General features: G+C 46.0%; 1 protein-coding gene across 2 annotated transcripts in view; it reads right to left on the bottom strand.

The window, feature by feature from the left end:
• The window catches only part of ATL2 (atlastin GTPase 2), a 653,233-nt gene that overhangs the window by 288,192 nt on the left and 337,191 nt on the right, over positions 1-27,850 (bottom strand). For both annotated transcript variants that reach the window (XM_085612325.1, XM_085612324.1), the window contains exon 5: positions 14,710-14,760. In XM_085612325.1, coding sequence (XP_085468451.1) covers positions 14,710-14,760 — 51 coding nt within the window. The remainder of the gene's footprint in view (positions 1-14,709; positions 14,761-27,850) is intronic.

The following is a 27,850-nucleotide window of genomic DNA, read 5'->3' as shown; positions in this document are numbered from 1 at the left end:
TCAAAGAGAACCAATCAAGAAAGTGAGAACCAAATTCAAATCCCACTGAGGCATGAAAAAAAGGAGTGGAAGGAAACCTATTTGTGAGACCCTTAATAAAACTCATAACTATGGGAGATTTAAACAATGAAGGTTGATCTGGTAAACTGAGAGAAGCCGACAAGGTGGAGAAATAGCCTTTAACAGTAGCTACTGCACAACCCTGTTGTGCTAGGGAAAGAGAAACTCTGAATATTAGACAAATAGGCCTGCAAAGGGTCAATCGAGTTCTCCCCACACCATTTAACAAATTTTACCAACCTACCAGAATAGACCTATTTGGTGGAGTGTCTCCTGGCCGATAAAATAACATCCACCACATCCGGTGGCATGAAGGTGCAGGCTCTGGAGGTGGGGGTGTAGAACCTGCCCCTGCAAGAGGAGGTCTGCCCTGAGAGGGAGACAGAGCGGGGGGTGCGATGAAAGGTAAAGGTGGTCTGTGTACCAAACCCTTTGCAGCCAATCCCTGGTGATCAATAAGACTTGGGCCTGGTCTTGGCGAATCGTCCTCAGAACTCGAGGAATCAAATGAATGGGAGGAAACAAAAGCTGGGAGCCCCAATTTAACTGAAACCCGTCCCCCAATGCTCCCCACATTGGATACTGGAGACTGCAAAACGACAGGCAGTGCATGTTCTCGTGAGTGGCAAACAGGTCCAACTGAGGAAAACCCCACATTCTGAAAACATGAAGGACCACCTCCAGATGGAGACGCCACTCGTTGTCGGACGAATATTGCAGACTGAGACCACAAGCACATTCAGCTCTCTGGCCAGATTTGCGAAAACACAAATCTGATTGTCCTGTGCCCAAGACTACAGGAGCAGAGGCTCTCTTCAAAAATATAACCCTACTCCTTCCTGTTTGTTGATGTACCACATCGCAGTAGTGTTGTCCTTCAGGACCTGAACCGACTGACCGCGAAGGGAGGAAAGAAAGGCCTGGAGAGCCAAACTTATCACCTGCAATTCCAGAAGAAAGATGTGAAACAATCTTTTGTCTGGAGACTAAGGGCCTTTGACCTCTAGATCCCCCAGATGAGCACCCCACCCTAGAGTGGAGGCATCCGTTATCACTGTTGCCACTGGAGAGGGAGGTTGAAATGGCTTCCCTTGATAAAGGAGGTTGCCTGGAACACTCCACCATAACAGTTCTGCTGCAGTGTCTCTGGAGATTCTGACCACCCCTTTAAGATCTGTTGAAACAACTGCCTGCAGGGTCACCACTAGAGGGCCCTCATATGCTAACGTGCATGGTTGACCAACAGTATGCAGGAAGGGAACAGACGGAGAGGTGCAAGACCTTCAGGACTGGAACAGCAGCTCCATTCAGGAAAAAGTGGAATCATAGGCTGGATGTCTTGAATCCTCTGTAGAGGCGTGAAGGCACAACTCACATTAGTGTCTAGTACTGCCCCTATGAACATGTTTCAATGAGGGCACCAGGTGAGATTTGGGTACATTTATCGAAAAACACCCAAGTCGAACAGTTGTGTTGTTACCTGCAAATGATACAACACTATCTATGGCTACTTCGCTTTGAGCAGCCAAATGTCCAGATAGGGGAAAACACGAACCACTGACCTTCTGAGATATGCTGTCATCACATTTGTGAAGAGTCGAGATGCGGAAGTAGGTCGAATGGAAGGACCGCAAACTGGTAGTGTTGAGACCCCACCGTAAAATGAAGATACTTCTGATTTTACTTCTGGATGGGAATGTGAAAATATGCATCCTGTAAATCTAGCAACACGATCCAGTCTTCCTTCAGCAGTGCAAGAAAGACCTGAGCCAGGGTCAACATTTTGAATTCCTCCTGTTTGAGGTAAAAATTAAAAACCCTGAGGTTTAGGATTGGCCTCAGGCGACTGTCATTTTTGGGAATCAGAAAGTACAGAGTAGGATTCTTGACCCCTTTTGTGCGATCGAGGAGATTCTGGAGCAGCTTTTTGCAGTAATGACAGAACCTTCTGCTGGAGAAGCAAAAAGTGCTCTTCGGAGCACGAACCCTGGCGGGGAGGTAGAGGGGGGAAACTCCCAGAAGGGTAGGGCATACCCATTCTCTACGATGTTCAACACCCAGAGATCTGTAGAAACAGACCACCAATGTAGTAGAAAATGGGACACCTGTCCTCCCACGGGACAAGCATGCTCTAGGATGGTGGAGCTAGAGCTGCTTCCCTGACAAGGTGGAAGAGACTTGCTGTTGTGCTGCACCCTGCAGACTTCTGCCCTTTCCCCTGTAAGATCTGTACAGGGTTTTCGCCTGCTGTTGCTACCAGGCACATAAGGACATGTTCCTCCCAAAACCAAGAAACGTGCGATATCCAAAGCCCCTGGACTGAGATTGGAGTCCTAAAGACCTTGCCGTGGCTCTGTGTTTAAAGCGCTACAGCGCCTTGCCCGCTTTGGCCCCAAACAGGTGAGATCCATTGAATGGCAGATCCAACAGAGTGGCTTGGACATCCAGAGAGAACCCTGAATTCCATAACCAAGTGTGCCAGCAGGTAGCCACAAACGATCCCATCACTGGCAAACAAATCAGCAGTGCCCAGACCAGACTATGATCGGACGGGCAGCAGCTTGGGCATTCGTCAGTAGCTCTGAAAAATGTCCATGAACTTCCTCAGGCAGTTTTGGGAGCACCTCCGTGGCTTAGTCCATAAGGGTGTGGATGTAGCGACCCAAAAGGCATGTGGCATTTGTTGATTTGAGAGCTATACTGCCTGACGAGAACACCTTTTTTGCAGATTGCTCTGTGTTTCAACTCCCTATCTACAGGTGTAGATGGGAATGACCCTGCAGACTGCTTCGAGGAGCACGAAGCCTGGACGACCAAACTTTCAGGTGAAGGATGAATGGACAGGAAACCGGATCCCCCAGAGCCACCTTGTACCCTCCTTGCCACAGATCTGGACACCGCTGGAGCAGTCATAGGATTCTGCCATACATCAAGGATGGGCTCAGTCAAAGCCTTGTTAAAAGGGAGTAAAGGCTCCAAGATAGAGGAAGGAGAATGGAGAATCTGTCAATGTGTTAGATTTTAGTTCCGCGGTAGGAAGAGGCCAATCCAGCAGACCCACTGCCTTCCTGATCACTGCGTGATAAGACGTCACCTCCTGCATTGGGAGACCTTTGGGAGACGAGAGCTCCCATTCAGGAGAGGTATCCAGGCCACTAGCCTCCTGCAGACCTTCAAACCTGATCAAGATCCATAATCTCCCCTTCCTCAGCCTCTTCATGCTCTTCTTGGTATTCTTCCTCTTCTATTAATGTCTGTGCCTCTCTCCAAGACTCATCCTCAGAACAGTTGTCAGTGGCGCAAGGGACTTTGGGATCGGTGTCGAAGGGAGGTCTACCGAAACAGACTATGCCGGTCGAGTTTGAGTCGGCACCAGTTCAGAAACAGATGGCGCCGGGGAAGCTCCATCAAGTGACACCTGCTCCTCCAGAGATTATACCGGCATCGAAAAACTGTCAGAAGAGGCCAACTCCCTGGACTTATTGGCACAAAAGGCATAAGAGGTGCCTGAGGGAGATGAGGTGGCAAACCTTCCAGGGAAAATGCCAGCGGACCCATGGGGCCAACAAGCGCACCAGTTGGGTTTGTTGCTCTGGCGAACAAGCCGAACATCACATTTAAAAAATGCAGCGGATCCGCACCCGGAGTCAGGAAGGTAGAATACACCAGATCCGGCACTGCAGATTCTGAAGACGCTTAAGGATCTAGCACATTTGGCTCCGGCACCAGAGACCCTGGAGCTTGAGGTGGAGTGGCCAGCTTTGGCAACTGTGGAGACTTTGCTTTTCTTGGAGCCGGTGGAGTCACCGCTCTCTGAGCCAGAGTCTGGGCCGGAGTCACCTCAGTAGATGGAGACTTCATTTTTCCGATGACGCGTGAGAACCAGCGACACAGACTTCAAAGTCGCATTCTTCGACGAACGACGCCCATGGTGTCACTTTTTATTCTGCTTCTTCAACGACCTCAAAGTATGCAGAGTAGCAGACTTTGAACGGGATCTTGACCACCTTCGACCCTTTTTTGTTTCTTGGCTTTGGCTATGAATAATTTGGCCTCCCTCTCCTTCAGCGTTTTGGGATTCATGCGCTTGCAAGATGAACACTCCGACATCGTGGTTTGACGAGAGACACCACAAACACTCTTCATGGGGGTCAGCGATCGACATCTGGCCCCCACATTACCTCCAGTGTTTGAAACCAGATTCTCTCAGAGTATCCATAGCCGCTGCTACAAAGACACTACGACTTGCAGAAATGGAGAGCCCTAGGAAAAACTGTTATAAGTGGACGGCGCGGAAAAAAGGGAACGGACGTCAGCACACAGACGAGGTCTTCTTATGACTCCAAAGACGTCACGTGGAGTCACGTGCAGACCCATTCCATTGAGATGTCCTAGTTGACGTGGGAGAGCGGAGGTGAAAAGTTTCAGCAGAATGCTGTGCATGAGGGTAATTCATAAGGTGATGAATCCACAGTCAGATGTATCCATCCGAAATATAGAATACACCCTACTTGTCCTGTGTGAAAGAATGAAAATCCATTGGTCATAGGTCCTGAAGAAAGTGGTCGAGACAACTTGCTATCCACTGGAACATGCATTGACCATTATTTGGATATCGCAGACCAAATGGCAACAATGGAAGGCAATGCGAAGCGGTCTCCTTGTTGGGTACTGAAAAACTTTTTGGGGGGGGGGGTTGTAGTTGGACAGACGGGGGGAGGGGGCTTGGGAAAACATGTGTATGGAGTGAATAGGACTGTGGTTGGCAATAAGGGATGTCTCAAGTGGGGTGGTTAATTTTTTATTATTGTATGGCAGAGTTCATTTTCGTGCTATATTGTTTGTGTGACAAATGAACTTGCTTGTTTTTTATGTAAATGAAGAAAATGAGAATTAATTAAAATTAAAGATATATTTTGAAAGTAAGAAAAAATGTTAGAAAAGCAAAATATGTAAAATGATAATGTATTAAGAACTAAATAAATATCTGAGGCAATGTTTGTGGGTGAGTGACTGTTCGATTAAATCGACTTCATGTAGTTTGTTCATTTCAGGTTTGATATTTTGTTTTCTCCATGTTCCCAAACCTAAAATAATATATTTGGGGGTGCCCTTTTTGTGAGTAGAGCCTGTATGGCACATTATCTTGGGAAGGAGGGTCATTTTCACTGCCACTATCCTTCCCACCCATGAGAAGCCTCTACCCATCTACGTTTGTAAATGTGAGTGAGCAGAGGCTATAATATTGGTGTAGTTGCATTTCACCGTTTTCTACGGAAAGAGGCAGATTGAGGTGCTCCAGCTGGAACCCATCGTTCTGTGGGACAGGGAGATTAATGGCATGGGATTTCTGAATGTCAACTGAAACCCCTGCCAAACACTTCTACCTCTCACAGGAGGGTCAGTAATTTAGGTAAGGGGCTGTGTAGTCCCGATCATGAAGTTGTCTGCGTAGAGAGCTATTTTGTGTTCAACAACTTAGTTATGCCCCGGACCTGTGTGTTAGCTCTTATCCATTCCACAAGTGGCTCTACATACACGCCAAAAAGAAGCTGGGAGAGATGGCATCCTTTGCGAGTGCCTCTGGCTTTTGTGAAAGCCTGGGAGGTCAGGCCATTGATTCGCCCAGGCATTAGGGCTGGCATGGTTGGCATAGCTACACCACACCCAATGGTGTACCCAAAGCCATCTTTTTTAGTATTTGCCGGAGGAATGGCCAATGTACCCAGTGCCTGTGTCGATCAACATGAGAAGCGCCGGGACTCGGGAGCGGGTTGCCTTGGCTATGAGATGCAGTGTGGACGTCTGGCAAGGATAGGCAGTTCGAAGAGCATAATCTGGGGTCTTTCCCTGGTTTAGGTTCCACTGTGATAACCCCTTCACATTGCTTCAGTGAGGACTCCAAAGGAGTTGCAATGATGGGGGTGAATAGGGGCCAATTGGGAGCTGAAGGTTTTGTAGAAGCCTGGGGTAAACATGTTCTGGCCCAGAGCCTTGCAGAGTTGAAGCCGGGAAATGGCAGAGAGGACTCCATCCATCCGAATGTCAGTCTCTAGTAAGAGTGCCTCTCGTACTGGCAAGCATGTTGCGTGCACCGTGGAGATGGGTATTGGCTTCAGTGAGATCTGCCTTCTCCGCTGTGTAGAGGTCAGTGTAGAATTGATCAAATGCCTGTACAATTTCTACATCATTGGGCCTTCTATTACCAGCTGCTATCTGCATCTCTTATCTTATCGTAGTGGATTTGGGCCCTCAGTTTATAAGCAAGAAGTCGCCAAGCCTCATTTCCCCCTGTGTAACTCTTTTGCTTAATGCAGAGGAGGGCATATTCAGCACTGTCCATGTCTAGTGCCTTGATTTGTTTTCTTAGCAAGAGTCAGTTGTTTCCATACTCTGAGCGCCAGACTGGTTATGGGCATCCTGTAGAGGTCAACTCACTATGTATGGGGTAGAAAGGTGAAAAACTATGAAAGTGAATGTGGGGCACTGCTTGTGTTTGGACGAGAACATTCACTCAACCTAGGGTGACATGCTTCATCATGAGGTCTCCTCCGCACACTGGGACTGCAAGGTACCCAGTGTGGGCTATGACTTTCCCGTAGGAAAGGAGCAGGCTTGTTCTGTAGCACAGATAGTACTCCTACCTATAAGGGTAGAGTGCTTAAAGAAAAAGTTTTAAAACTATCTCATTAAGGGCAAAACAAGTTTATTCCAGTGCCTTAATGGATAGAGGTTAAAAGCATAGTAAGATGGGGATTTGGATATTACCCTATATAGAGATCAACAGGTTTCTGCCTTGTAGGACTGTAAAGTTCAGGGCATTCTTCAGGACCAAGATTTTAAGTCACTCTGCTGTATATGTGTGCGCAAAAATAAATACTTTTGAATAATTAGGCCATACAAACATTTGCAAAAATCAATGGTAGAGCGGATCACTGGTCCTGGGAAACCAGGGTATTGCATGGACAGTACATTGTACCGTATAAAAAACCCTCATTCACGTCTTTGCTGGGATCGAGATTAGCGGTATATCTTGATTCTCCGCTGACTGTGGTCTTTAACGTGATCGCATAATCATTGGGTCAATCCAATGCTTCCTCCACCCGGAGGCTTTTAACCACTGGTTAATCACAGTAGTGATCGTGAATCAAAAAAGAAGGGTGAGGTGATCGTGATAAAAGGAAAAGTGTATTAAAATTCTCGTAAAACCAGTAGATAATTTATTGGTACTGGGTTCGAGACCAAGATAAAAAAGTATTGTCGTTGTGCACGGGTCTGACTGATTATGGTCAGGTGCACTAGTTAAAAACTGTGTCCAAAAAAGGTCGACATGTTTCAGCCCTCGTCAGCCCAAAAGGGTCTAGCGGGCTTTCTTCAGGACCTGGTGCAGAATAGGGGCCCGTGTTATGGGCTCCCTTGTGGATGTGCAGGGAACTGGTTGTTTTGGGACGGTTTCTAGTAGTGTTTCTCTCTGTTGATTTTTGGCCCTCTTACGGCATTTTTCAATGGTCTTTCTTGGGTAGTCTCTTGCTTGCAGTTTTTTGCTGAGGTCCTTGGCTTGACGTCTGTAGTCTCTCATCTCACTACAGTTACGTCTCAGCCTGAGGAATTGCCCATAAGGCAGATTGTCTCTTAATGGGCGTGGGTGGAAACTTTTGTAGGACAAGAGGCTGTTCTTGGAGGTTGGCTTGAAGAACGTTTTGGTGTGTATCGTGTTATTCTCGATGAAGATAGTTACATCAAGGAAGTCCAGACTGTTAGGACTTGCTGTATAGGTAAATTTTAACCATATATCCCTTGCGTTCAGCCAGCGGTGAAACTCAGTTAGAGAGTCTCTGTCACCTTCCCATATGAGGAGCACATCGTCGATGTAGCGTTTCCAGAAAACTATTTTGGTTCGAAAGGGGTTGCATACAGAATGAATTCGCAATGATTTTATGCTTTTTCCTTCTTTCTTTCTTTCCTTCCCCCCACAACCATTTTTTCAATCCATTGGATTAAGATTGAATGTGCATTCGAATAGGATAAAGTTCCCTGCACATCCACAAGGGAGCCCATAACACGGGCCCCTATTCTGCACCAGGTCCTGAAGAAAGCCCGCTAGACCCTTTTGGGCTGACGAGGGCTGAAACATGTCGACCTTTTTTGGACACAGTTTTTAACTAGTGCACCTGACCATAATCAGTCAGACCCGTGCACAACGACAATACTTTTTTATCTTGGTCTCGAACCCAGTACCAATAAATTATCTACTGGTTTTACGAGAATTTTAATACACTTTTCCTTTTATCACGATCACCTCACCCTTCTTTTTTGATTCACGATCACTACTGTGATTAACCAGTGGTTAAAAGCCTCCGGGTGGAGGAAGCATTGGATTGACCCAATGATTATGCGATCACGTTAAAGACCACAGTCAGCGGAGAATCAAGATATACCGCTAATCTCGATCCCAGCAAAGACGTGAATGAGGGTTTTTTATACGGTACAATGTACTGTCCATGCAATACCCTGGTTTCCCAGGACCAGTGATCCGCTCTACCATTGATTTTTGTGAACATTGAGACAAGGAAGCTGAGTGGATCTAAGCCCTTCTTTCTCCCACCTCATTGATTTCCGCATACAAACATTTGGCCAGCTGTATTTATAGCACCAAATTCTTGAGCGGGTCAGATGGCACTGTAAAAGCAAAAGGAAAATATGAAATAGAATTGCGCAATCGACATGCAACACCAGAGTCTACCACCACAAATGCAAAACGTGTGTTGGGTGCTCCCAGTGAGCATCTACCCATGTCTTACCATGATTATTTAGGTAAAGTCCGACTCAACCGTCAGCAGACTCTCTCAACACGTAGAGCTCTAAATAAGCATGCACAAACCACTTATTATAAAGAATGGGAAAAAAAGCATCTCATGTCTTGCATGATATGCCACCTCCCCCATACCCGACAACCCATCATATACTTCAGTAATTATTTAGTATGGTATGGGAAACGGAAGGAATAGAAACAGTAAGGTAAATAATGGTCCCCTTCTGGCTAACCCTTCCTGACAGCATAGACCCACCCCATTGTAAGTAGCTAGCTTTGCACTGGGCCTGGTCGACCCTATGAGGTCAGTTAAATCACCTCCTTTTTGGCCATCATCACTTTTATTCCCAAGGTAACGAGTATTACAAAAATTGTTATTCATTATCAAGAGTACTGAACTTTACTGAAATACAGGTCCAAGGCCGTGGCTGGAATCTATAAAGAAAAGTTACGGTATTTGTATCCTTCAATGCGCCAAACCTAGTTGGCCCTAAAGAATCGAACTGGCCACCACCTCGTAGCTGCAGTTGCATTTGCATTTAACGATAGTGTGATGGGACTTTGTCAAAAAGCGCTTACCCACGCAAAACTGCACAGTTACCGGCATCATAGGCTGGGAAATAACTATGGTTGTGGATCGCAAATCAAAAAATATATTGCTTGCTCACCTTACGTGTAGCACATAGATGCAGTGGAGATATCTGGCGGGAGTGTTTGTGCGAGGTTCGGGTGCTTGTTATGACCTCAGAGCCTCAACCAAAGCAAGGAATACCTGAGAGTTGCAGGTGACCCTAAAAGTAGAGGTGTCGGTCTTCTCACGACGCATGCCTAATTGTGATGTGTGACCGGGCATTGTATCTATTGAGTATTCTACTGTAACTCATCATCATCCTTGGAGATAAAAAATTGTAAGAGTTAAAAATGACAAATTACGTACGGAATCCGTAAATGCAATGGAGACATCTGGCGGGGGTACATACGCGAAGCTCGGGCACATGTTATAAACTCAGGGCCTCGATTGGAAGTAGAAACAGGGTGTAAATAGGGGTTGTTGTCGCTAAACAGAGGTGTTACTCTTGCGATGCAAACCGTATCATAATATGTGACCAGGCAATGTCTATATTGTGTATTCTACTGTAACTCCTCGTAAGCCATGGAAATAAATTATTATATAGTGCACTTCTGCAGATGGTAGCCTGAGCTACTTTTGCCCCAGGGGGTCCAACAGGAAACAGGCAATGCATACCTGGAGTTTGTGGTGGCCACTAACGATTTAAATCACCAGCTCTTAACATAAGTCTCATTATTCAAAAGAAGGGGGCAGTGGTAACAGTATGTGCTGGAGCCTGTCCAAACGTAAGGAGGGGCCAAAAAAAAAAAAAAAAAAAGAGACTGGCAAGGCAACTGTTGGTTGTATATGTATTATGCACTGGACAAAGCCATATTTAATTACATATGGCAACTCTATATAGCATGTATGGCTCTAGGTGTGCTATAGTGCACACCACTGAATGTCATAGTTCAGATTGCTGAGGTGGCTGCGCAGTCTAAACACCCGGCGCTGTTCTCTACATTAGAATACCTTGTCTAGAGGGCCCATCTCTCTACAATATGATTTTTCCAGGACCGCCAACTTGATGTCTTCTTCAGTGTGGCCAGCATACAGGAAGTGTCTAGTGAGAATTTTTTTTTTTTTTTTTTTTTTTTTTACATTTTACAGAACTACTAAGATCGATAATTCTCGTCTTGACCTTCCGAGTGGTCATGCCTATATACATTAAATTACATGGGCACCTGACCAAATAAATGAGCCCCCTCGAATTATAATTGGTGTGGTTAGATAGGACCCATCGGGTTTTCAGGGCCAAGTCTAGCTGTTTCATGCACTGGGTGGAGTGACAAGCAACACAGGTGCCGCAGGGAAAAGGGCCCCCGACAAACTCCCCTGTCCATATTGTTCGTGTGGTATCAGAAATGAATGAGCGGCGCGGTCTCATATGGACCAGAATGTTACCAAGATTGCTACTGTGTTTTAAGACAAAAATGGGTTTTGCACAATGTTTGTCGCCCTTATTCAAAATATGCCAGTTTCTATTGATCACTTTCTTGACTGTCTCGGTCAGGTGGCTGAAAGTACTGACACAAACCAGTCGTTCCACCCTGGGTTTAGCATAAGTTTCCAGTAGGGCCTCCAGACTTATTACGTGCACATTTAGAGGCTCGCCGAACAAGATCTTGTGGGTTCTGTCCTCCTGTAGAGCTCTTACTGGCTTCTCTAGGGTGAAGCGTTTGCCCCTTCTGATCTCACTGAGTGTTCCAGAATTCGCTATTTGGGTTCCTCGGATTACTACTTTCAATAAATCCCACAAGACGGAAATGGAAGTGCCCTGGGTCTGGTCTATTTGGAGTAAGTGTTCGATAACCGCCCGACCTCCTTTAAAGTGGAGTCATATGTTAAGGGTTTGTTGTTGAGTCGCCAGGTCTGATGGGCGGGTGGGGGTGGTAGCTAACCCTGGTGTATGGAAGAACATTGAGGTGGGGGAGTTTTCGGAGAGTGCAGAGGTTCCCATATTAATCTGGTTTGTGGCTGCTAGGATGCAAAGGGATGCTAAGTAGTTGTTAATATGGGCGTAGGTCTGATGGGAGGGGGAGAAGTAGGTATAGCCCCTAGAGGTGGAATGCCAAGACTACAAAACATTGGTCAGGCCCACATCCAGTACCCACCACAGTAGGCATATGTCACAGTTGGAATCAGAGTATAGACAGGATTGCTAGGCGTTTTGTGGCAGCACTGAGGCCTCTGAGATTTTGCCTAAGTATTTTAACGATGAGGTTGGGACTGACTGTGTCCGGCAGTGTGAACTGAGGTGGTGGTTGATGACCCAGGGCAGGATGCATCATTCCCAATCCCTAAGGCATACAGCTTGTTGCGGTGTGTGTGTGTGTGTGTGTGTGTGTGGGGAGAGGGGGGGGGGGTTAGACCTCGTGTTGGGGGGGGGGGGATGATAACTAGGAGGGGAGGGTGTCGGTTGGACCTCGTGTTTGGGGGGGGGGGGGGGGTGATAACTAACTGGGGGATACAAAAGATAACTGCTCCCTCCATGGGATTCTTAAGTACTGCGTGTAAGGGGGGGGGGGGTCATACGTGTAGGCATTGTGGCAGTGTAGTCACTAAATGGGCAGCGGACCCTCTGCTATCCCGATGCTATGGTATGTCAGGGTATAGCAGCAGCATTGGCCTTCTATAGGGAACAATTCCCCCATCAATGGAGCTGGGAAGTGTAAACCTTGTGAAAGGGCTTTGTGTGTGTGTGTTCCTGAGCCAGGAAGTTGGGTGGTTATTCGGGCTCCTGGGCAGTGTTGTGGATGTGGAGTTGGTGAAGTAATGCTGAGTGTTCACAGCGGCACTTGTCCGTCAGTAGGCTGGTCTGGTTCTAAGGGGGTGGGGGCGTCTCCTAATCCCAAGATAGACCGGGCTTCTTCCAGGATGCGGATCATATGCATTCTTTGTTCTATGCGAAGATCAGATGGAATTGGTGACCCCAATTGTATCTGACCCCTTTCTTATACAGAAAGCTATTGGCTGTCCAAAGAGAGCGACGTTGCTGGAGAGGGACAGGCCCTAATAAAGCCACACCTTACACCAGGATTGGGCCTTGGTCCCGCACCATCATAATGGGTTCCTTCTGTCAAAAGTGATGGACACAAGTTAGGATACCTTGCGGTGTGCCTGATGTGTTAGATGGTCGACCCGGTCTATGTGTCTAGTGAAGAATGGTATTTTTTCCAATTAGGTCTGGAAGTATACAATGGAAGAGGAGGGTTACACAGCTCTCCAGATGACCAGAGTCTGCTTGAAGGGGGACGCCTTTGATCCCGATATTCAAATGGAAAGATCTGTTCTCAAGATCCTCCGGGTAGATTTGCAGTTCTGTGTTTTGTTCTTGCAACCATCAGCTCGCATCTGTAACTGCAGGGTTCCCCTTCCCTGGCACCGCTGCTATTCTCCAAGGTAATTAACCATTAGCCGATCTCTGCCACGTCTCTTGAGGTCTTTGATATCTGTAGCGACATCTTAGAGTGCGGCGATATCTTCCCCAAGTTTGCCGTATAGTGTTTGCATGAAAGTGCGGGTGATTGGTGCATCTGTCTGTTTGGGCAGGGTTCAAGAACTGGGCGTCTTGAGACAATAGATCAATGGGGACAATGTCTCGCTGGGGTTTTTTTTTTTTTTTTTTTTAAATGACTTTGGTCAGCTTGACCTGAAGTGTGGAGTCTTTCCTGGGACCAGTGCGTCGCCATGGTGTAGGTGGATATCGCCCTGGTCATTGGGAGCTGTACGTAGAACTGCGAGTTGAGGTTGCAATTGTGGACAGCTTACCCTTTGTGCGAGGGGCTGAAGAAGTGTGCGGAGACACGGTATGTTCCACCAGTTGTTATCTATCTGTAGCCTCAGTCTCATGACTTGGAGCAGGCATAGGTTGGCGTTCGCTGGCAGTCAAGTTTTCCATGTTGGGAAGCTGAGTCCCTTGCCCCCATTATTATGCCGTCCAACTCTTGTGTTGCCCCCTTGGCTTTAAGCTAGTGACCACCCAGCCTGGCCCGTGCCCGTTGATGCCCCGTGCACCCTAGGCCTTGGAACAGTGACCTCGCTTCAAGTCCATGCAGTTCCTCTATGGGGTCTTTTCCGCTGGTCTCTCCGACTGGAGTCCCCTGTGGTCTCAGTACTAGGGCGTGATTCCAGCCTGGGGTGGTCTAATGGAGAAAGAGCAGCAGGAGGTAAATGATAGATAGTCTCCTACTCTGTTCTGCTGGTTCGGAGTTCCCCCAGGCACCGTGCCCGGAAAATGCTCTTGGCTGGTGTGAGGCACTGCTCAGATTCCGGTGGGGGTATGGCTAGGAGCCGCAATGCTGGGTGTTGAGAGCCCAGGGAAACCTACACGGGGAGCAGCGCAGTCTTCTGCAGAGTGGTCGTGCTGGGACGGGCTTTTCACTGCACAGTCTGTGGAAAGCGACTTCTTCAGTCCTCGCCATGGCTGTGCAACCAAACAGACTGCTCTCTGCTTCTCTGGAGATGCTGGGTAGCACGGCCAGGCTACCCGCTCTTTGAAAACATTCCCAAGTTGGCCACACAGGAGGAATTTGCAGAAGGTTGGCCGTTGCTGCAGGCTGACGTGTATAGGCGGCAGAGCAATGCGGAGATGGTTCTACTTGGCCTGCATCTTGTCCATGCCCTCCCAGCTTTGGCATTTTATAGGCTACTACAAGCAGACATGCAAAGGAGTTTGCACTATGTGCGACAAAGCCAGCAGCTGAAGGACTACCCAACACAAAAAGGAGACAAACCACAGAAACTTCCCATCCTGAATACTCATGTGGCAAAAAACATCCATTGCCAACTCAGTCAAGAGAAACCACAGGAGAAGGAGGTCAGCTGGTGGGTTTGAGGCCAAAGCATGAGAGAAGCTTCACTTGCAGCCAAGTTTCAAAACGTTCTTTGGCTTAGAAACTTCAGGGGGAAAGAGACGTACCAGTTTGGTTGGCAAGCATACGTTATTCAGTTATATCGTAATTATAAAGTCACTGGATCACAAACTGCCTGTTTTTTCAGCCTCAGCGTCTAGAAAATGAAGCTATGACTTTAATAAAATTTCACTTTTTCCATCATAACTGTCAGATAACGGGTTAAAAATCTTTTTAGATGCCTTTATTAAAGATTAATTTGTCAAGTGAAGTAAAGGTGCTTATCACACTAGTTTGCATTTGTCAAAGCAACAAAATAGCATGACCATCAAAAGATAAAGCATACAAGTCCTGCTAAATAAGCAATTACACACCTGCAGATGCTGAAGGTCATCTTCTTGAATGTTCTGTGATAAATTGTACACCTTAAATAACAAGAAAAGAAAACACTTATAAAATTGGAACATTAATCAATTACACAGACAAGTTGCTGATGTGCATGAAGGAATACAAGGTTTTATATAACATAAGAGGTACTGCTTATGTCAATCATCAAGAACTGAAAAAAAGTGTTGAAGTTTTCCAAAGAATCGGTCAATGACACAGAAAACAATGATTGCTGTTATTTTTAGAGCTTTCAAATCGCTTCAAAATAATATACCAAAGACATTCCCAACTTACATGTTGCACAGGGTATACTGCAAACCCTCTTTCCCTGTCACTACATTAAACTTCACACAGTAATGGCTTTAGGGTGGCTTCACTAGTGACACCGCATTGGGTGTCAGCTACCAAGCTTAGGGTGCACAATTTGCTCTACATTACAAACAATCACAGAACGCCTTGGTCAGTCTTTCAATTCCACTACGGTGTTTATTGCACAATCAAGAGATGGACAGGGGTGCTCATGGACACCTCCCCACCTCCCTCCCAATCTCCAGCCTCCCTTTCATTTGAAAAAAATAAGCCAGTTAGATGAAATTAGTCACTGACCAGAAATGTGACCATAGAACATTTTTCACAACCCCCTTTTTTTTTTATAGGAAAAGGGAAGATAATGAACGACAGTGTTAGTCAATTGGCTGCAATGCAGAACATGGAAGAAACTGGCATTGTGTTGTGCCTATAAGGCCTCACAATACATACTGTATCCCATCATGCCCCACTGGTGACCAGGCAGATCATTTTTATGGGAAAAGTGGGTCCTGGATGAAAGTTTGTTTCAGATTTAAGTATTTTTGTCTGAGGAGGTGGTAGCATTGCTTATACTTTGAGAAGGATTCCCATGGAATAGTACTGGGATTATGGGTGAGTAACTTTTCCTTCTCTTCCAGGGAATCCTAATCAATATCCTGACGGAACGATGTCCCTGAAATTAAGTTTCTCAGTTTGATCTGCCATGAAAGAGATTGAATTGTCAATTGTGAATCAGTATCTTTACCTAGCTCCATGAGTACGGATTCCACTGATCCTCTAGGCTTTGTTGTAAGGGCCTCATGTGAAGCCTGGCCTTTGGATCAAAGAATATACAGGTTGTCATCGACTCACAGAGGGATGATCTCTGTGGTGCCGTTGGGTAAGGAGTTAGCAGTAGATTTGGACACTTAAAATGGATAGATTAAAATCTCTCCGCTGAAGGATACAATTTTGCGGATTGGTATCCAATACTGCGTCATGGTAGCATAATCTGCCCACTTGGTGGATTGTTGAGATTGAGGTTCACCGGAAGATCCAAACTAGATTATGTATAGATGCACGAGGGAGGAGTGGTCAGCCAACATAGCCGCCAAGACGTGCCCTTAAGGAGCCTGTCTCCCCGCGACAATTATCCTGAATTATCCTGTGCTCCACATTCCAGCAGAGGACACCTGGCTGAGTCACGTCTCCCCCTTACTCTCGGGAGCTAGATTCAAGGAGGCCCCGAGGTAAAGATCACTCGTTGCTGGGGGCTGCGTAACGCTTATCGAGGCCTGCACAGCCCATAGCCTAAGCCTGGCCCGTGGACCATTTGCTGCGCCTCCCTTCTTGGTGCTGCGGGGAGGGCTTTCTACAGAGCGAAGGAGACCGCGCTTGGAGGATTGAGCTCAATCCCAGATATGCACCACTGGCAGCAATGGCACCCGTGACAGTGGACATTGCAGCAGTCTGCACCGTTGGGCACCAAAGATATCGGAGTAGTCAGGCCCTGGTTTTTCCCCCGAGAACTGCTTGCTAGTCTAGTCTCCCCCACGGCGTGTGGGTGAGGGGATGCCTGGGGTTGGCTTCACAGATGACAGATCAGGTCCATCTGGGCCAGCTTACACACAGCACAGACACTTCTGGGGCTCAGCTGGCCGGACGCAGGGAGAATTTGTTGCCCCCGTACTGAGGTTGGGGGGCACTGCCTGCACACCTGGGTTCACCCCAGTAGGGGTCCTGCATCATTTGCTCCCTGTCGAGACACTGAGGAGTAGAGAAGCCTGAGGCTATGAGGTGAGTCAGTGCTGCAACAGAGAAACGTGGCTTCCAAATGGGGGAACTTTGCACCAGCGGGGAAAATCGGCTTCAGTAGCGAACAGTGGTGTTCTTGAACTGGTAGGGCTTCCTCCTCGGGTGACAGGAGCAGGGGTGCCCCTGGGGGAAGAGGACCTCAGTCCAGTAGGGATACATCGATAACCCACCTCGTCCAGGGTGCTCAGCACCAGGGCCCTAGCCAACCTCTGCCATCGTATCCAAGTAAGTTGGCACGCTTCAAACAGATCCCTGAGAGGGGTGATTCTCCATGTTCGGTCAGTGGCACATTGCATCCTTATGCTCTGGCCCGGTAACTGTTGTGGGTCTGCCAAGTGGTGGCTGTCTGCAGAGGTCCTTGGAATTCTTACGGACTTGGAGCTGGGTCACTCTTGGCTACCTGTCCTCCCTGGGGCGAGACCACCGCTGCAGGACTCTAACCACTCGGCCAGGAGAACCTGTGGGGACTTCTCTTGACCCACCTTAGGAGAGACTCCCAGGGCACACTCCCCTCCGTTACATCTATGTTATGGAGACGGACAGGCCACAGAGAAAGCAGCAGGTGCATACTATCACTCAATACTCCACTTCCCGTCAGGCCACTCGACTTACTCGTCAGGAACGCCCAAGCACCCAGGAGAGTCAGGAGAAAGCCTCATGTGCCACCCTACTAGAGGCAACACAGGGCTTGAGAGAAACTCTTGAGGGTCAAACAGTTGGGGTGTCCATCTAGGTAAATCTGTGGATGGCAGATTTCCGCAAGGTTGCCGACAACGTGGAGAAGGCAGGAACCAACATTACTGGACTACAGATGGAGGTACTGCAATTTAAGTAGCAGGTCTCTCAGCTGAGGGTTGTCTCCAACACCCTGGAACACCGAGTTGAGGATGAGGAGGGTTGCTCTCAAAGGAACAATGTGAGCTTTCTGGGCTTCCCTGAGAGGGTGGAGGGACAGTCGGCTTAATGCTTCCTAGACCACTAGGTGAAGGACACCTTATGTCTGAAAGAGTGGTTGATTTCTTTATTCAAATATCTTTATTTCAGCCTGTATGGCCATAAAAGCACAAGTAAAAATACAGTACATTACATTCAATTGAATAAAAACGATCATTGCTCTGTGTGAGGCACCGAATTGCACATAATTGGTGTAAACTTACAGTAATATTACATAAAACGCTCAGCTATCCCAGATACCTGCCTCAACAGGCCAGAAACTAATCTATAAATATAGGATTCAGTAAAGTGCGTGTGCCATACATCAGCAGCATAATAGCCTTTACATTGTTCGGAAGATCGCGTTCAATAAACTGCGTATGCAATACATAAATAGGAAGGCCATTACAGTAATAAGTGTCACTCTGCTATCCCACAAGCCTCGCACAGTGGACCAGAAATTAACCTATAAATATAGGATTCAGTAAGATGCATATGCAATACATGAGCAGCATAATGGCCTTTACATTGTTCTTGGACCATACTCAAAGTGCGTGTGCAATACATGAGCAGCACAAAGGCCATTATAATAATCCCGTTCCCTGGGTTCATGATGTCATAGCAGCCCTCACCTGACAGCGTTCAATGGTGTATGTAATAGCAAAATGTAAAAACATAACACATTATAGTCAAAAATGATAGTTTAAAAGGTCATAGAATAGTTTCATTCAAGTTAAAAGAAGATCGGGTCCGGTTTATAAAATATTTAACAATAGACCGGCAAAACCTACGAGTTCATATATAAGATAGCCCTACGTATAAAACACATAGAAAATAGAAAATGTGGTATCGAAAACACAATAGGCACGTGGATGTCATATTTCAATTTCCCAAAGACCTCAGTGCAGTGTCTGGGCCCCATATTTCGACATAGCTGTAAAAGCCATCGGACTCTCGTTCTCTTATATCCTCGACATACATTTTTTTTTTTAAGCACATGCTATTCCGTCTCCGCTGCATTGTTGCAGGCTGGACAACCCAAATTAGATGAACCCGCCCATTTGTTTGTGAAAGCAGGCAATGAAAGCACTGCAAATAGAACTTCTTGGCAAGGAGTGGCTGGATGTCATCCACGACAGGTTCTAGTCTATACTGATCTTTTACTTCTAGAAACCCTAAGGTCAGTGGGCCAGACAGAGACCTCCCCTGTATCTGGGCAAGTTTATGCATCCTATAACTCTCCATCAGGTCCTTCCAAGAAGTTATGGGGAGGGTTTCTTCGGCGTTGTTCCACAAGTTACCCCTACCCATGGCCACGCAAATATTCCTAATGTAAGCCAGCTATGGTAGTTTGCCCACAACCTGTAGACTCTGTACTTCACTCAGCTTATCCCTGTATGCATCCAATTCCAGGGTGCTGCACAGACGTCGCCAAAATAAAAGAGGTCTGAGAGCAGCTTCGTCTGCCATTGGTCTGATCCCAAGGTCCATTTGGAGATGTGTGAGTGGGGAGCTAGGGCGAAGACCCACTTGTTGCCTAGCAAAGGATTTCTCGATAAAGAGCCATATGGACAATGACCCAAGATTTCAGCACCATACAGGGCAGCACCCTTAGCTTGGGCTTTATACATTTTCACCGCTGGGCCCAAAACATTGTGGGTGCAGCTCCTACATACCTTTGTCAGTCCCTCCATTGTCTGGGTCAACTTTAAACTTGCTTTGTTGGTTTGCGCCACCCAGTCCATTTTTTCAGTAAGCGCAATACCAAGATACTCAAAAATGGACACACTCTCCAATGGTTTCCCATCTAGGCGGGGATTTGGCCGGGTACTGTTAATTGTATTGAATACCATATAGTTAGTTTTCTGTAAGTTAATCTCCGGACCCCTATTTTTACAAAAAACGTTAAAAATGTCTAGGGCCCTTTGGTTTCCCATGGGTGATTTTGATAGCAGGAGGGTATCGTCGGCTATCATAGCAGATATTCTACGATTCGCTAGCTTAGGGGCGTCAATATCCTTCCCTGCGATCAGAGACTCAACGAAGCCTTTAATAAAAAGGCAGAAAAGGGTCGGGCCAGGACGCAGCCTTGGCGTACACCTCTTTCTACAGATATAGGGGCTGGGAGTTCACCATTTTTGCCATACCCAATTTGGGAAAAACTGCCCTGATGTAATCGTTTCAGCAGGTGACAAAGGTATGCTGGGACTCCCAAAGCAAATAAGATTGTCCATAGTTTTTCCCCTCTGTACCAGGGCGAATGCAGATTTTAGGTCCACAAATATTAAATAAACGCTGCCTCCCTCTATGCGCACAGATTTCCACTGTAATAATTGTAGCCTAAAAATGTGGTTTATTGTAGAGATCTTTGCTCTAAACACAGCCTGGAGGGTGCTAAGGACATTATGCTCATCCATCCAGCTCTGGAGTCGCCCTAGGAGTACACTGGCAAATATTTTTTGGCTTACGTCGATAAGACTGACCGGGCGATAGTTAACGGGGAGGAGCTGAGATCACTTTTAAAAAATTGGTATATTATCGACCCCCGGCCAGGTGGTAGGAATCGCCATTCCCTGCAGGATGGCATTAAACATAATCTACAAGTAGGGGGCACAGATAATAGGTTCACAATGAAGGTGGTCCCCAGGGATCTTCTTTAGCCTCGGTGCCTTAGATAGTGCTACCCTGCTCAATGCATTAGTTATCTTCTTGAGGGAGATTAGAGCGGCATCTAGAGCAATTGACTCAAGGGGGGTATGTGTGTTACCAGCAGGCCCAACCTGGTCCTCCACCCTTAGGTATAAGGATTCGGAATGTGCCTTCCATACATCAGCCCCTATATTTGGTTCTATAGCCAGTTTACAGTCTTGGGAGCCTGAATTTACCACATTCCAAAAGGAACTCATATCATGGGTATTTAAAGCGCTACATAGGGTATCCCATTTAAGACACTCCCAACTTCCTTTTGACATATCGATGGTACTTTTGTATGCTCCCATTTTTTCTCTAATCAACAGCCAATCCTTAAGTTTAATAGCAGCGATAAGATCGGACTTGGCCACACCGCAGCTAAAATTGTACCATGGATGACGTGGTCTTCTATTCCCCCTTAATCTTTTGTTGGGATAGAAAATGTTAGCCATTGTAGATAGTAGATCTTGGCGATTGTCAAAGATTTGAGAGAGAAGAAGGGATGGCGTTGTTCAAAGTAAATTGGTTCGCAGCCATGAGAAATGGGATGATTGTTTGGTACAGGGAGGCCAACTTTTCTTGGGATTGATTTCTTCATTATTGAAAGGGCACATAGGACACTGGCACCTGTAACTCCACCTAGCACCTTTCCATGGGCTTTCAACGCAAGGATACTGAATTATATGGACAGGGAGGCAGTTCTGAGAGCTGCACCCATACCACAGCTCAAAAGCGAATATTGCAATTTACCCCGATTATACTCAGAAGGTTCAGCAGCAGTGCAAGTCTTTCCTGGAGTTGAAAAGGAAATTACGCACCATGAATCTCCGGGACATGCTCCGCTGTCCGGTCAAGTTTCATGTTCTCGCAGCGAGGAGGTTGCACTTCTTTGAGAGGCTCAAAGAAGTCTGGTCCTGTCTGGACAGGTCGTATGTGCGTCCAGTGCACACCTTGAGCAAATCAGACACCTTCTACACTCTGGGTGAGTGGCAGGGATGTGGGCACCCCGCGGCAGCGACAGGTCACCGACGGGAGGCACCAGCTGTATTGTGGTTCGGGACGATGGCAACATAGACCCTGCTGAACCAGGAACGCAGCGAGTGCCAGAGACGCTGCTGAGTAGGGCAACACAGGACGGTGGGACAATGGATGCTTCCTCTCCACTCCGTGACATTCTTCCCACTATATTGCCCTGAGGTGTCTGTGTGTACCCAGTTTGCGGTGGAAACCCCCCTAACCGAATGTTTTCTTCTGTATCTGGAGTGTGGATTGGGGGGTGGCTGTTCCTGGTCACTGGTCTGAAGGTGAGCAGGTAACATCGGAGTTCTGATTAATCCTATGTGCAAAAGTCACACACCATTGCAGCCATTTCTGCTCCAGCATATAGCTAATCCTTGGGTTGAGTATGGGTGCTATACAGGCAAGTCTGCTGGTGTTGGGCGGCTGTGTTCTGCATAGAATGTTTTATATCTGGTGCATCTGCGGGGTGCATCTGTGGGAACCAATCTGTTGCTGCAGTGGGGAGAGTGGGGGTTTACTGGGTTTTGTTAGTTCTGGGAGGTTGGAGAAAGGATGCAGAGAGGACTGAGGCATCGTTCTTTGTAAGCTTGTATGCACTTATGGTTTGCCATCACTTGTTCGGGGGGTGAATCTTTTGCTTACAGGTTATATTCTGCTTTGCAATGGTTCTGTTGCAATCATGTCACAGGGGGAAGGGTGGGGACTGCCCTGCAAGCGCTATCCTATACCGGGTAAGTTAGAGCTTACCAAATTTCCTCAGGAGTCAATTTATCTCTTAAAAATGATGCTTACACATGTACATGTAAAAATGTACTTTGCCAATGAGAGTTACAGGGATATACAAACACATATGCACACACCTACATATACACACCCACACCCACACACCCCCACACACCCACACACACACACACATTAAATGATGCACAACAAAAACACAAAAATAGCTTGCCGTTGTTCTACATTGCGACAGATAGATGAAACCATTTTTCATCAAGACCCTGTGCAAAGGCGTGTGCTCAAAGTTAACTTTGTACAGTGAGCATATATTGGTCTCTGGCATGTTTACTGTTTATAACTTGTAACGCGAGATGTCATTTTGTATATTATTTTTTTTCAAAAGTAACCAGTCCAGTGTTTCCATGCCATCACTGACGTAATACAGTAATTGTGATATCTGGTGTGCTATGTTGTACAACACGATGTTAGGCAAATGGAGAGCCCCATGGCCCCAATATTTTAATAGCTAGTGGAGAGGCTTAGAGTTATCTGGAACTATATATTCCAGTCCGTGGATTAAGTTAACAACGTAATGCATTCTGTGAGCTTTTGCCTTCACCCACTTCAATTGCACTAGCGTGACTGAAAACCATCTGTCAATGCAAGTGACTGACATGGTTGTCTCTACTGACATAGGTGTAATGTTACTATAGTGGCTGAGGACATTCTGGTGGGCCAGCTGTCTCTTGAGTGACACAATATGATTTAATTTCAGGAGACAATGTTATGCTGGTTAGTAATTTTGAAACCTGAAAAATTATTCCTGTTGGGAGCCAACGATTTTGTAACAAAACTATGGGACAGGGAGAAAGAAAGAATGGTAGAGGCATAAAGAAAAGGAGAAGAGGAGGGAAGAGACAGAAGAGAAAAGGGTAGTACAAGATGGAAAAGAGATTGAGTAGGAGAAAACAATAGTAGAGAGAGAAAGACCAGGAAAAAGAAATATGGAAATGAGAGAGAACTAAAGTGGCCAACTAGAAGTAGTGTGTGTGGCAGGGAGAAGAAGATTAAAGGAAGTAAGAGTAAGATAGTTAAAGAGGAGGTGGGGGTGTGTGGGCGTGTTAATGTTTTGAGTGTGAGGCAAAGGCAGACGGGCAGCCATCTTAGATCACGACTTGTAATCATCCTCCGACATCATGTAAACATTAAATTTAATGGCAATTTAATTTAAAGGCAGATGCCTTCATGCTGCTGAGTTCACATGTCAGAATGTGGGGGTTCACTGTTGCAAGCCCATTACAAACCATACATTTGCCTGATTAATGTTATGGCCTCGTGACTGTCCAATGAAGAAGCCTGTAATGGCATTTCTGGGCATGAACCCCAGTCCACAATTTTATGCTAAAAACTGATCTGAAGCTCAAAAGCTACAACAGACTGGTAGGCTGGTCCAGAGTAAGTAGTGTTACATGAGGCTGACTTAACTTTCAGCACTTCAGGTGCACTAGCCTATCGTATTATGTCCAGATCCACCAATACACCAGTCTGATGCTTAACCTCCCTCCCCTGACCATCAACAAAACCATGTCTCAGCTCACCCAGCTATCTAGAGATTTGACATTTACATCCAAGCAAAGTCCCAGGCCCGGATGCTCTCCTAAATTCTCTGGTTTGCCCACCTCTAATGCTACACACAGATGATGGAATGTATTGTGCTCAACTGAGTATAGATTTACGTGGAAGAAAGGCAACCAGCTACATACCAGAACCAGCTACTATTATTGAGCTTGATCTGGGCTATGGGTCAGCACCAGTAAAATGTGCCGATTTTGCCGGTAGAATTTGGTACTCTGGAACACATGCAGTTGACGCCTCACTGAGTGCTTAGCGTTCAGAGCAGCATCCTTAAGAGATGAGAGGCCCCTTATTTTCAGTTCCAGATGGGCCCAACTTGAATGCCTCACTTAGGGGGCTGGGAACATAAAAACTAGTGTAATTTTCTCCACCCAAAGATCCAAGTTCCATTTTACATAAGATTGTACCATTTTTATTTTATATGTAGAACGTCTAAAAAAGTGTTTTTACTAATACAGGACTTTATATCTCTTTGCATATTAACAGCTGAGCAACATTTCTTAAGAAACTGCTTTAATTCCACTTTCAACATTTTTATAAATATCTATTTCTTCAATTTAAAAAGTTGTAAGGCAAATCTACTTTTGCCGAGTGAAAAATGAAAACATTTTTCCTTAATGATTACACTGGCTAATAATTCATGCAAAGAGTTATTTTCGGAAATTACTGAAACCCCGAGACCCCACCTTAAAAAGTGCTGCCATGTCGAAGACAAACCTTGGACAACCCTAATTCTAATCTAATTGCATAAATTCCTGCCGATGTACCTCCGGTTCTTCCTTCCACTAAATCCACAAACACCCAGTTCTTAATATCAATTGATTCTGCTGCGTAAAAAACAGTCAGGGGGATTTTTATCTGGTACAATAAGATGACATTTTTTTTTTCGTTTATGTGCATTATAAAAACTTCGAAATCCATTAGCGTGATTTATTGCTCTCTACGTAACATTGGCAATGAGCTTTATCATCCAGCGAGGAGCTAAAAATCTTCCCTGGACATGTATAATCCTTAACAGTGCATTCTTTCCTACTGACCTAATAAAATGCATTATAAGCGTTTGTCTCTGCTTTCGCTAGATTCCTCCTCTTCTGAGAAACGTTACTCTTTTGTGGGTATCTGAGGTAAAAGGGAAGTTTTCCTCAGACAAGGAAAAATCGTTATCCACTGAGGGAGTGTCCTTCTTCCTCTTAACAAGTGCGGCGTTCATTGCCTCTTCAACAGAGAATCTCAGCTCCTCTTCCAAGAACTTCTTAACAGAGTCCCCAACAAGTTCAACCGCTGGGTGAACGTTGGGGCTGGTCACAGCCATTGAACACTCCTAAATAGCTGATTATTATAATAGTTGTAAAAAACAGAAGCAAATATACAAGCCTTAAAAAGGCCAAATATATATATAAAAAAACTTTCACTCTCGACCAAAGGAAATAAAACTACCTTTAATATAGCCAGCAGGGGGAGCCCAAGCGCCGCCGTATGCTTGTCAGTTTGGATAAAGGCCTGTTAAACCCTTGGAACTCCAGACTAGGTATTAAAAAAAAAACAAGCATTGGCATAGCCAATAGGTCTCGCCTTTGGGACCTTATAAGTGTTTAGCCATGCAACAGTTGATGTTGTTGCACGAAGGATATTGTGCTGCATAACTAAATACTTATAAGGCCCCAAAGGTGCGAACTATTGGCTATGCCAATGCTTGGTTTTTTTTTTTTTAAATAACCCCCTCGCTGTTGATCTCTTGACCCTCCTTGCTCACCATGGATCCCTCACGTTATCACCTTTCTTTCCCCAATGCCTCTTGCCCCTCTGTTGCTTCCCGCCATCAAACATTCTTTACTTTCGCGCACCTTTTAAAAAAAAAAAATTGCTTTTACTGCTCAACACATCCATTATCTTGAAATAATACATTTAAGAAAACTAAATGGATGGCCTGTCTGGTTAGCAGCAGAAATAAGCCATTTTTGCTTCTACCGATGCTGACCAGCATCACCAAAACCATAGGCAAAGCCAAAAGGTGAGACCTATTGGTTTTGCCAGTGCTTTTTTTTTTTTTAATATGGAGCTGTCCACTGGGGGCCGAGAAAAACATTGTGGCTTTAGAATCCTGTGCTTTTGGCAGTCTTTGAACCACTTTTTTGGGTAGGCTGTTAAACAGCAAGATACAGATTAGTTTCCCTTTACCACACACTCTACAGATCGGTTCAGGGCTGGGTGATACCTGGAGATTCAAGGTTATCAGGACTATTATAAAACAGAATACCTGGGTCTGACGACGATAGCTGATGTTACAGTTTGGACAACCCCTCATTATATTTTCATTTCCACTTAAAATACAACTCTTCTCCTTTTAATGGATCTTTCTAAATCCTTGCGTCCACTCTACTGCAATGAATCAGCAGTGAAAAGTACTTGTCTCAATCCAACACTCTTCCTTCTGAATCTAGCAACTTGTAAGCTGGTAAAACATTGGCATTTAATATCCAACCTTATTTTTGGCACACAAAATGATAGCCTGTGCACTGGAACAAAAAGTAATCGAATGCCCTACATTGATTTAGTTTCCTCATCCCTCAAACAAGATAAACCAGCACTGGAGAGCCCTTCAGTTCCACATAGAGGCAAATGGCTGAAGGATACAGTGTCTGAATAATGGAAAATCATGTTAGTACTAGAGCTTCAAAGAGTGAGTGTGTAATTCAAAGCAGGCTGTTGCTGGGGCGTGGCTTGGACGGCAATGGGTGCAGACGCCTGAACACACATGAGCTGAGGAACCAAAAAATAAAAAAAACATACCAAATGACGCCGGAACGATCAGGTGAGAAGTAGACCCGACTATCTGACCCAACCCCAGCAACAGAGGGAAGACAATCAGTGAAGAAGAAAACTCCTGGTGAGAAAGAGAAGGAAGATCCAAGATGGTGCCCGCAAAGTGAAACCCCCTTCCTGATGCCTGAATCGCATGCAGACTGCGAATAATAACTACGCTTGCAGGGAGACCAGCAGCAAGCTCACTAAAGGTTAGTGCTGGGGACCTCCCGTGAGGCTTCACGGAGGCAACGGTATTCATTGTAGGAGCCCGGGAGGGAAAGACGATCGATAAACCTCCCAGAGCGAAACTGAAATTTGGCATGGGGACCGCCATCTTGGGAGAGCTGGCAAAACAACTCGGCCGGTATTAAGAGTGCAGCCGGGGAGCGACGGGGAGATTAGGGACACGATAAAGGATCGCCGCAGTGAAATAGTAAAATGTGCGGCTTTTGGTAAACGCAAGCGCGAGTTTGTGCCTAACGGGTGCCATCAAGCACGAGAAGAATCGTGGACGGATGTTGTGTGTACAATAAAAAAAAATTAAAAAACGAAACAAAAGTGCATTCTATTGTGGGAGCCGCCGCCACATACTGTTGTGCCGCCATCTTAGCTCTGCCAGACAATCAACTTGGTCTATACAAGGTCCTTGTCAGTGCACGCTCAGCAGAGCAGGGGTTAAAGCAACATTCTGTAGCTTCGGATGCAAGCAGTGGATGACCAACACAAACCAGTTTAAAGAGGCTACCTTAATGGGGGTATTGAAAAGGAGCAAATGTAACGAAAGAAAGTCATCAGTAATTGCCACAGAGGGGAAAGAAAATAATAAAAACCTCCACAATTGGCATACTGGTAATCGAGCAAGTTAAGGACAGAACCCCTAGCTAATCATAACGATACATAGCAAAGGCAAGGCATACAAACCACAGAGAGACTGGAAAGACCCCAACTCTTCTATCGCGGCCACACATAATATCACAGAAATGCGATTTTAGTAAAGGTGTAGCGGTGTCTCTATATAGTTACATGAGATATGTTCAAGGTGAGCGTGGTGATCAAAACTCAGTGGGGTGCATAACGCGGAAGAACTAGCTGCAACCAAGCTTTAAAAATAAAAAATATAAATCAACGTCGTCTAAAGGATAGCAGCAACCAGCTTACTTGCGCAGGTCAGCCAGCATAAAACCAATATACAGAGTGGACCAGAGCTCATTGGAGGAAAAA

Source organism: Triturus cristatus, chromosome 6 (genome assembly GCF_964204655.1).
Source record: "Triturus cristatus chromosome 6, aTriCri1.1, whole genome shotgun sequence".
In the NCBI taxonomy this organism is placed as follows: domain Eukaryota; kingdom Metazoa; phylum Chordata; class Amphibia; order Caudata; family Salamandridae; genus Triturus; species Triturus cristatus.
This window is presented reverse-complemented; position numbering and strand designations above follow the sequence as displayed.